This window comes from Asparagus officinalis, chromosome 1 (assembly GCF_001876935.1).
Source record: "Asparagus officinalis chromosome 1, Aspof.V1, whole genome shotgun sequence".
Taxonomy (NCBI): Eukaryota; Viridiplantae; Streptophyta; class Magnoliopsida; order Asparagales; family Asparagaceae; genus Asparagus; species Asparagus officinalis.
The window spans coordinates 5,018,009-5,029,733 of NC_033794.1; the positions used below are offsets into that span (position 1 = coordinate 5,018,009).

General features: G+C 39.4%; 1 protein-coding gene across 1 annotated transcript in view; it reads left to right on the forward strand.

The window, feature by feature from the left end:
- Positions 1-383, forward strand: part of LOC109846896 (photosystem I reaction center subunit XI, chloroplastic-like) — a 2,105-nt gene extending 1,722 nt beyond the window's left edge. Inside the window, exon 3 of the mRNA XM_020416137.1 lies at positions 1-383. This exon is cut by the window's left edge and continues 140 nt beyond it. Within this exon, the coding sequence (XP_020271726.1) occupies positions 1-256 (256 nt within the window). The 3' untranslated portion in view covers positions 257-383.

Below are 11,725 nucleotides of genomic sequence, written 5' to 3' on the forward strand. Positions count from 1 at the left end.
CTCTCTCGCCGCCGCCGGCCTAGTTGTCATCCTCAGCATCTGCCTCACCATGTACGGCATCGCCTCCTTCAAGGAGGGGGAGCCGTCCACCGCACCATCTTTGACACTCACCGGCCGTAAGAAGGAGGCCGATAAGCTTCAGACGGCTGATGGGTGGGCCCAGTTCTCCGGAGGGTTCTTTTTTGGGGGAATTTCGGGTGTTACGTGGGCTTATTTCTTGTTCTACGTGCTCAACCTCCCTTACTTTGTTAAGTAAGGTGTTCAATTGTGCTTGGGTTGAAATTTGTAAGTGTTTGAAACGGAAGAAACTTGTTTAAGGCAGTTGTATATTTCAGTGAAAATGGGATGAAAGTAATGTGCTCAAAATGATTTCTTTTGAACTATTTTGTCATTTAACACTATAGAAACTGTAGAACTGGGGTGTTTTGTTTGTTGTCGTCGGGGTTGGCGGACGTATAGGATAACTTATCACGTTAGTATTCTTAGTCAACCCCCTCTGTCGATATAATATTTAAAAAACTTCGGCTATATATATGTAGATGTTCTAACTGAGCGTCGATGCGTTAATGCTCCACTTGTCGCTGCCAATGGCAAATTGTATTAGGTTTTTTGGGGTGTTATTTAGGATTGGGAGATTGAGAGGTTTCACTTTGTATTCCTCACAATTAGTAAAGCTTTTCTCCTTCTTTGCCCATGAACGTAGGCTACAAGCCGAACCACGTATATCTTTGTGTTCGTGTGTTCATGATATTTTTCGTGCTTTCGTGTGATTGATATTAGCTTATCCTGGGGAATTTGTCATAACAAATTGGTATCAGAGCCCTCAGCTATCAATCAGACGAGAAGATGACGACAACTACTACGAAGTGGAATATTGAGAAGTTTGAAGACAACATCAGTTTCAGCCTTTGGGAAGTTAGAATGATCGCCGTGTTGACATAGAGTGGATTGAAGAAGGCTTTGTTCGGGAAGTCAAAGAAACCTGTTACTATGACGGAGGAAGATTGGAACCAGTTGGAAGATAGAGCTCTCACAACGATCCAATTATGTTTGACAAATGAAGTTATGCAAGAAGTTCTCACGGAGAAAACAACCGCTGATTTGTGGTCTAAATTGGAGGATTTGTATTTGATGAAGTCGCTCACTAATCGCCTCCTCTTGAAGCAGCGTTTGTACACACTTTGGATGTCGGAAGGAACACCTATCAAATCTCATATTGGTGAATTTAATTCTGTGATTACATATTTGAGTAAGATTGATGTTAAGATCAATGATGAAGATCAAGCCCTATTGTTATTGTGTTCTTTGCTGCCTTCCTACAAACACTTCAGGGATACTATGATTTACGGTCGAGATTCTATTGGTATCAAGGACGCCAAAGAGAACTTATTGAATACGGAGAAGATCAACAAAGAGTTAACCACAAGTGAAAGTGGCGATAAAGCTGATGGCTTGTTTGTTCGAGGAAGATCGGAAAAGGGGCTTTGGAGGTAACATGTATAAGTCGAAACACAGGAATCTGACTTGTAGATATTGCAAGAAGAAAGAGCATGTCAAGACTGATTTTTACAGATTGAAGAACAAAAATAAACAAGAAGAGTATGAAGAAAATCAAAGGAGGACTCCACTGAAGTTGATATTACTGAAGATGTGATTTTGTTGGCTACATATGATATAAACAGGAGCATGGATGATTGGATTTTGGATTTGGGTTGTTCCTATCATGTGTCCTAATCGGGACTAGTTCACCACTTATGAAGCTATTGATGGTGGAGTTATTCTTATGGGGAACAACGTATCATATATACAAGACTGCTAGGAAGGCATAATTCAGATTAAGATGCATGATGGAGTCATTAGAACTTTGACAGGTGTTAGGCATGTTCTAGGTTTAAGGAAGAATCTCATCTCTTTGGGCACTCTTGATTGCATTGAGTGCACATTTTTAGGTGAAGGTGGACTTCTTAGGGTTACAAAAGGCTTTATTGTATTTATGAAGGGAAAGAAGATCGGCAACTTGTATGTTTTGTAGGGTTCTACAATTACTGGCTCGGCTGCAGTTGCATTGTCGATGTCAGGAGTTGATACTATCAGATTATGGCATATGAGACTTGGTCATATGGGTGAGCGTGGATTGACTGAGTTGAGTAAGAAGGGTCTTTTATGTGGACAGAGTATAGGAAAATTGGGATTTTACGAGCATTACATCTTTGAGAAGTAGAAAAGAGTCAGCTTCAGTACGACAATGTATCAGACTAAAGGTACTTTGGACTATATCCATTCAGATATTTGGGGACCTTCTCAAATTGCATCGAGGGGTGGTGGTTCTAGATATTTATTGACCTTCATTGATGACTACTTTAGGAAGGTTTGCGTCTACTTTTTAAGACATAAATATGAGGTGTTTGTGACTTTTAAGCAATGAAAGTCTTTGATTGAGAAACAGACTGGGTGGCTGATTAAGAGGCTTAGAATTGATAATGACCTTGAATTTTGTGAAGGAGAATTTAATGAGTTCTGTAAGAAGGAGGGAACCGTTAGACATCGTACAGTCCCTCGCACACTGCAACAGAATGGAGTGGCAGAACGTATGAATAGAACCCTATTAGAGAAAGCTTGTTGTATGATGTTCAATGTAGGTTTAGTGATACGTGTGTATCTTCTTCTCTGCTTCGAGAGCTTAGTGATCTTCATGGGAGCTTGAGGATAGGTGATTCTCATGATATCTTGAGAATAGTGGTGTGAAGCGATACGGCGGAGCACAGGATGGAGCGTGAAGCGAGTCGGAAGAACGAAGAATCAAAGCATGATACGGGTGTATTTTCTCTTCGGAACTTAGCGATCCTTATGGGAGCTTGAGGATAGATGATTCTCATGATAGCATGAGAATAGAGATGTCAATCAGTACAGTGGAACGTAGGGGAAGCGTGAAACGAGACGACGAGCAGCAGATTCGAAGAATCCAGTTTTCAGCTCGTGAGTTGACTCATACATGTACATGAGTCGACTCATCAGGTTGAGTTAACTCATGCCTATCATGAGTCAACACAAGAACTCAAGCCCTGTTAGCAAAAGTCTCTGACCAGTCGACTCATCAGTTATGAGTCGGCTCATATGAGGTTATGAGTCGACTCATAACTGTTCATGAGTCGAATCATCGAAGGTTTCCTGATTCGTTTGGGTTTCTGTTTGCACGAATTCCTGTTGGGGTTTGATCTGGTTATTTACCAGATTACCATCCACGTTTGTACACCTATATAAAGGGTTGTTTAGCGTTTCTAAACATGATCTTAGAATCAGAGAAAAGAGGTGAGAGACCAAGATATAGATCTAAAGGGTTTTAGGTCTAAGTGAGATCCTAATCAAAAGGATTAGGGTTTAGATTGTGAGGATATATGAGATATTAGATCAGAGAGAGATTCTAATCATTGTATTAGGGTTTAGAGAGAATTAAGAGGTTGTTCTCGATTATAGTGAGATTGTGAGGGAGAGATTTGTAATAATTGATTCTTCATAATCTAGAGAAGGTATTTTTTTTTGACATACTGAATTGTTCTTGTGTTTTAGTTATCTTCTTCTCAACCCACCTTTTGGTAATTCCGCGACCAAAGGGTGCTCGCACGGCAACTCGTATCATTTAGGCAAGGAATACTGGGCAGAAGCAGTGAATACAGCTTGTTACTTAGTGAATCGGCCGCCTTCTACTGCTATTGTAGGCGTCAAAAAATGCTAAAAGATATCCAAATACAGCTCAAGAGGAGATCATCCAAAGATCAAAAGAACACAAGGAACAGTGTAGACTGTCTCGGCACGCGAGACAGTATTTTACTATCTCGCCGTGCGGGACAGTGTTTACTGTCTCCCCGTGCGAGGCAGTGTTTACTGTCTCGCACGTGAGACAGCCCTCGAAGGATCAGAAACCGTTTTGTATAACTGCTGATACGTGTCCATTAACTGTCAAAGAACATGGGAAACGTCGTGGGCGAGAATCACGTGGATAACTGTCAAAATAACGGAGTTTGAAACGTGGGAAGACAGTTATAGTGGAAACCACTGGGCAGTTGGGTTTTCTGAGACAGTGTTTACTGTCTCGGAACCCGAGACAGTAAACTCTGTCTCGGCCGCTGAGACAGCAAACTGCCGAGACAGCAAATGCTGTCTCGCGGGCACGTTTCCTCTAACTGTTCCTGGAGGCTATAAATACCCCCCTAGGATCATTTACTGACGGGGGCTGAGCATTTTGGAGCAGACAGAGCAGAGTACTTGAGCTTCTGGCAATTCCTTGAGATTCGAGCTTTGACTTGATCTTAAGAAGAACGATCGTCTTACTTTGATAAGATCTTCGTTTCAAATTCCTACTTCGACAAACGAAGAAAGAATCATTAAACCCCTCACGATCTGTGATTTGGTGGTCCACGAGTCAAAGCGCTCCCGGCACAAGCAAAGATCCCGCGCAAGCAGCGATCCAAACAACGATCCTGCGTTTGTTTCTAAAGAGTTTGTAATTTGATTTTTGTTGTAAAGAGTAGTTTTACAAAGTACAAAACTTACTCCTTTGTATTCATTATAATCGATAAACAGTTATAATGAATTCTACAACAGAACCTATTCCTGACGCAAACAAACTGGCGACTACAGTGGGAGCCAACGGTCTCGCTGCCGAGACCGTCGTGTCGCAGCCGATCAAGATACTGGTTGAGTCTACAGTTGAATATGAATTCGACCAAGCAAAGTTTGAGGAATACCTGTCATCCTCATCCTCAAAATCTTCCTCGCCTCATAAATGCAGGAAGATTTCATCTTCTAAGAATGTTTTTAAGTTTTCGACTCCGTCGAACGCTATAGATGAAGACTCTCGCCTGATTGTTACTGAGGATTTTACTCGCAACACCTCTGCTCGCAATGACTCTTATCTAGTTAAAGAGTCATCGAATCAAAGCCCTCCGGCACTGACGAAGAGGGCTCGTCAGAGACAACGTCAGCGCCACGCTCGCCAAATAGCTAAGGCCTTGGAACAAACTGACGAGGTTCGTTATCACGCAGACCTAGAGTCGAGGAGGCATCGAGTGGTTCAGTTGTCTCAACAACCAATCACTCATATCTCTGCTAAACTAATGACGGATGAATGGATTTTTGTCAAAAGGGCTCGCTCGACTCTCAAAGAACGTATACAAAAGCGTCGTGCAAACGCTGCTCTTGCCCGTACTCTCTTACAACAAACAGTGGCCAAAGAACCACCAAAACTCTGTAAAGTTTAGATTCCAAAGTCTGGAGTTGTGCAAAATCAGCATTCAGAGCCCGTTAAGACTCCGCACCCACAAGGGGGTGGTTCTAAATGTGTGACTCCTGACATAACCTTGGATCGCTCAAAGACAATAATAATTTATCCTGAGAATGCCAACAAGGCTTTACACCCTCAGAAGAAGACGTGTTTGCCAAAAGACATTGTTATGCCTGGGAGGTCATACCAACAGACGATAGGATTTTACGACAATCATACCGATGAATCATACTATCAAGTTGGAGGTGTGAATAAAATTCGAAAGAGAATTATTCGAGAAATAAGCTCTCATTGTTCCTGTGCGCGACTCATTAGAGCAGTATTGTCGTAATATGATTACGCAAAACGAGAAGCCATCCCACAAAGAGTCTCAGTATTCCACAGTCTTTTCACTGAAATGTCAAAGCCCAAACCGAGATGTTTTAGCAAGAAGCTTGCTATTCAAGAGGATGAATTCCCTGAAGTCACCATCAACATGGATGATAAAGGAAAATCTAAGTGGCATTCAAGTGAATCAAACCCCGACTTTTCCCCGGGAGGAAAAGTCAATTCAAGAATTTCCCAACGGATGTATCGACTCCAGTTAGGAGCTATCAGACGTAGAGACTACAAGAGAATTCATGAAGGAATGTCATCAGAGGACGAGCTCTCGGACACTTGTTCTGCGATCGCTTCGAATGATACAGTATCTAGCACAGGGCAAACCAGAGAAGTACTCACAATCACCTCTGATCAGTTCGCTCAAAGACTTCAAGAAGCTCTAGAAAAAAAACGTGAAGAAATTAGAACTGAGATGAAGACAGAGATGGAGTTGGCTATCCAACAAATGAGAGAATTGCTAGCTCAACGATCTCAACCTCCTGAATCCAGCCGCCACATTCAGAATGTTATAGATGACAGTGATCCAGAAGTGGATGAAGTCATTATGGCTGATACACCTCCTAATAGAAATAACGCTGGGGGTAGTTTAACGCATCCTCCCAATAACGATATTAGGGGTGGTTCAATGGCACCTCTTACAGGGGGTGGTCTAACTCATTCTCCTCAACATACTTCGAATGAAGACATAGACGATGATGAGAAAATGAAAGAGCTTAAAGACAAAGTCAACGCTTTGATGACGGCTCAAGAAGTGAAAAAGACGGGTATTCCATGTCCCTATCCAAGAGAATGAGATTCAATACCGTACCCGGCAAAATTCAATCTGATTAACTTCACACCGTTTGACGAGAAAAGCTCGCCTACTCAGTACTTGATTTATTTCAAGTCTCATTTGGGCATGATCTCTGGAAACGAGGCTTTAATGGTCCGGTCACTCGTTAGCAACCTTCGTGGGCCAGCATTCGGTTGGTATCGAAGTCTCAAGCCAGGGAGCATCAATTGCTGGGATGACATGGAAAGTTTGTTCCTCAGCAATTTCTTCGATGATGACACCGAAGTGTCAATCGGAACCCTTTTAGATGAGAAGCAAAAAGACGGAGAGTCAGTCGACAATTTTGTCAAACGCTTCCGTAACAAAGCAATGAATTGTAGAGATCCTATTACAGAGGAGTTTATCCTACAAACATGCCACAATAATCTCTCCATCGATGTCCTGGAAGCCCTGGGGGTCGTACCATCCAAAACTTGGAAAGATTTGAAAATGCGCGGTAAACAAGCTGAACACTTTCTTAAAAGAAAGAAAGCTGAGAGGCCGACCGACGACATCTGCAATCGCTGGGAACGCGACTCTCGATCCGAAGTTTCAAAAGGAGTATTCTTTTGAAAATGATGAAGCTCCAGCCATATTAAAATACCTCCTTACCAATGACAAAATCGAGCTACCACCTATTAAAGATCAAGAGGGAGCTAAGAGGATTACGGATCCAAACTACTGTGCGTACCACAGAAGGGTTGACTCAAAAACAAAATCCAAGCATTAATTGACTCCGACGTCATAACAGCGAAACAAGCCAAGTAAAGACGACTCTAACTCCATTGGGTGCACGAGTATAAACTGTTTCCCCTCACTCCAAAGAGTATACGAGTATAAACTGCTCCTCGATACTCCAACAGGTATATGAGTCAAAACTATTTCCTTTCTTTCACGGGAAATTCCTGGAGAGCACCATGCATGGTACTCTTAAGGATAACCCGATCATGCAGCTGAATATAATTATTAAACCGGTTTCGTAAGGAAATCTGGGGGTGAATGGTTCATGTAACGGAAATTCTCGGAAGAATGCTATATGTAATTTTCTTAGGGATAACCCGATCATTACAAACAAAGTGATAAACACTACATCCCCACGGTGATTTCCGAATACTCTTTTGCTGAGATGAGATTCGATCACTTCGTTAGATCAATCTTCCCTCACAAAACTCATATTTGGTCAAACCTTTAAACAGTTAGGACCAAAACTAAAATCCCCTCTCGATTCTTTTCATGAACGAGAGGTCCACATATTGAACGATCAAACCTTTAAATAGTTAGGATCGTCTCGAATTCTCATTTTGTCAAACCTTTAAACAGTTAGGACCAAATCCAAAATCCCCTCTTGATTCTTTCCATGAACGAGAGGTCCACATATTGAACGATCAAACCTTTAAACAGTTAGGATCGTCTCGAATTCTCATTTGGTCAAACCTTTAAACAGTTAGGACCAAAACCAAAATCCCCTTTCGATTCCTACCATGAACGAGAGGTCCACAAATTGAACGATTAAACCTTTAAACAGTTAGGATCGTTTCAAACCCCTATTTGGTCAGACCTTTAAACAATTAGGACCAAAGGCAAAATCCCCTCTCGATTCGTTCTATGAACGAGAGGTCCACAAATTGAACGATCAAACCTTTAAACAGTTAGGATCATCTCAAACCCCTATTTGGTCAGACCTTTAAACAGTTAGGACCAAAGAAACAGTTAGGATCATCTCAAACCCCTATTTGGTCAGACCTTTAAACAGTTAGGACCAAAGCCAAAATCTCCTCTCGATTCGTTCTATGAACGAGAGGCCCACAAATTGAACGATCAAACCTTTAAACAGTTAGGATCATCTCAAACCCCTATTTGGTCAAACCTTCCTGCAGTTAGGACCAAAGCTAAAATCCTCTCTCGATTCCTTCCATGAACGAGAGGTCCACAAATTGAGCGATCAAACCTTTAAACAGTTAGGATCGTCTCAAACCCCCACTTGATCAAACCTTACTACAGTTAGGACCACAACCAGAATCTTCTCTCGATTCATTCCACGAACGAGGGGTCCATTTTGACAGTTAGGATTATTCAAACCCGTCCAGATTCTTTAAGTGGAGATCCCACTTTGAGTTTCATTTGCATTAGGAGATAGAATATAAAATTCTTACTCTCCGATTTTGGGTTTATCTCTACCAACAAAAAAGAGACCAGGAGATAGAATATAAAATTCTTCCTCTCCATCATCGGGTTTATCTCTACCAACAAAAAAGAGACAAGGAGATAGAATATAAAATTCTTCCTCTCCATCGTCGGGTTTACCTCTACCAACAAAAAAGAGACCAAAATACTCTAATAGGTATACGAGTCTAAACTATTTTCCTAATCTCAACAGGAAGTTTCTGGAGAATATCACTCAGAATAGTCTTAAGAATAACTTGAATACTCCAATAAGTACACGAGTCTAAACTGTTTCCTTACCCTCAACAGGAAGTTTCTGGAGAATATCACTTAGAATATTCTTAAGAATAACCTGGCTACCTCCCAACAAGTATATGAGATTAACTATTTCTCGAAAACTCCAAAAAATACATGAGTATAAACTGTGTTCTCATGAAGACTGATACAGTGATTAACAATCCAGTATCAATTTGATGACAAAAGCTAAATTCACAAGTACAAATTCCAGCTTCGATTCAAGATCTCGACAACGGTCAAACGATAAACGTAGTACCGAAAGAATATTAGCTATTCTACAAGGAACTGAATAGACTAAGGGATGAAGAAATCATTAGTTGAAATCATTTACGGATCCTTCTACACGATCAACTCAACCAATTATTGAAGAGATCGTAAGTAAAAATCTATCTTATCCAAAGTATCCCAGACTCCTCTGTAAAATCTGGTTTTGGTGGCTGTTAGGGTTCTTAGGAAAACTGAGAAAAACGTGAAAAAACTCATATATATATATATATTTGGCCATTTGTGCATGTTTCAACTCTTTTCTCTCTCATGTATGAACTCGTTCATACTCAAATCACATGATATTATACTCATATTCTATTAAATAATATTTATCATACTAAATATCCACATATCATAATTTATCACACATTAATTATATTATTCATAAATTATCGGGGTTTTACATACATGTCAATAATTCTCATTTGTTATTAACTATTAAATATGCATGTCAATAATTCTCGTTTGTTGTTAACGTTTAGCCTTAAGTGTTAATTACTAGCTATTCATGTTAATAAATCTTGACTTTTACTAAGTTAATGCATTTACTATTAACTGTTACCTAATTTGGAATCATCTTAATAGTAATTATTTGTTGCTAGGCTAAGCTCATAACTGTTGTCGTTTGATATTCAATTTATTGATAATAAAAATGGATAAAATAGGGATCTTATTTGTAGAATTTTTTCCTTAATCTGAGTAAAATTATTATGTATGAAGTGTAGACCTATTGTATAACATGTAGGCTCATTGTGTGGAATTTAGCTTATTGTGTTATATTATCATGTAATATATATAGAGAAGTATAATCATAGCATATGAATTAAAATATACAATCACATCCAACAATTATGAAAAGTATGCAAATATTCGCAATTGGATTTTGTCATATATTATATATTGAGAAGTATAGCTTGTACATCAATTTTAATATTTAAGTGATAGCATTACATGGAAAAAGTAAGTAATTGATGTTTACTTTTACACATACATGTTTCATTATTAGATATTAAATTCCATAAATGAATGTTAACTTGTACGAACAAATGTTATGTGAAAGTTGAGTGTTGTTAACATTCAACCGTAAGTGTTAACTGTCACAAAAGGTTGTTAAGTTTTAACCTTTAATGATAATATTTGCCACTGATGTTCCGTAAGTGTTAACTGTCACAAAAGGTTGTTAAGTTTTAACCTTTAATGATAATATTTGCCACTGATGTTAATAAGTATAAAGGATATTAAGTTTTAACCTTTAATGATAATATTTGCCACTGATGTTAATAAGTATAAAGGATATTAAGAATTTTAACGATTTGTTAAGAGTAAATATTTATTTATGTAGGAAAATTGATGCTATAGGTGATATAAGGCCTACTGCATGTTTTGTATTGTACTATACTTTCATGAAGAAACTTCAACCAAGAATGAAGAAGTGGCATTGGGATGCCTACAAGGGCAGTAACTTCGAGCACTACGTATTATTCGGACCTCCAGCACGTGATCGATGGGCACAAGAGCATGTGCTATGTCATTATGTTCGTGAAAATTATGAATTCTCCTTTCTTGATTCCAAAAGCGGGTCGATATTTTTAGTCAAATTTGATGAAGAATTGGTGCAAACTCACACGGACTTCCATATTGATGGAGAGTTGATCTATGAAAGTAGATACCCTCACAACCGGCTTTGGAGGGAGTACTTTGAAGAGAAGAAAGAAATGCTAAAGGCCAAGATAAAGGCAAAGGCAAAGGCCAAAGATAAAGAAAAAGCTGGTGGCATGAGGAGATATGTTGAAGAGTTACTGGAGACACTGGTTGAGTCAACCTCAAAGAAGGACATTAAGGATTTTGTGCTGCTTCAGATTTTATACCAGTGTGCAATGATTTGGTGCCCTAACAGCTCACAAGGCATCCCAAGATAGTTGTTTTAATATGTGGATAGTATTGAGAGAGTGAAAAATATTGTGTGGGCTAAATTTATTTTTGATGAGACGAAGATGTTTGGTTCAGAAATTATTTTCATTGATGAATTCATTACAACTCTGGGCATTACAATAAATTCAAAAGAAATAGACTTTTTATAAGACTTTTACACAATGAAAATTTAAAAGCTACAATCTCCTCAAACAAACGCAACAAACGTTTATCTTTCGCTGCTTGCGTGGGATCTTCGCCTGTGATGGGGACATTGATATATGTGGACTACCAAATGATCATATCAGTTCGGAGTTTCGTTAATTCGCGAAGGAATCAAGAAACTAAAGCAATTATCTTGGTAATAGCGAGATAACCACTCTTCTCAAGATCACAGCTAGGTATGATCTCAAGGAAAGGAATCAGGAAATATAGATCCGATGAACTCTTATTATTTATGCTGAAGAACTCGATCCAAAATGATCCTCCTCTAAAATTCGTGGCTCTTCAGTCTTCAATTCAGCAGGGCTTCGCCAAGGCTCAAGAATTTCAGATCTCTGCAAATGAAGGTCCTAGGGCTGTATTTATAGGGTTTGGTCTGCAGACACACCTAG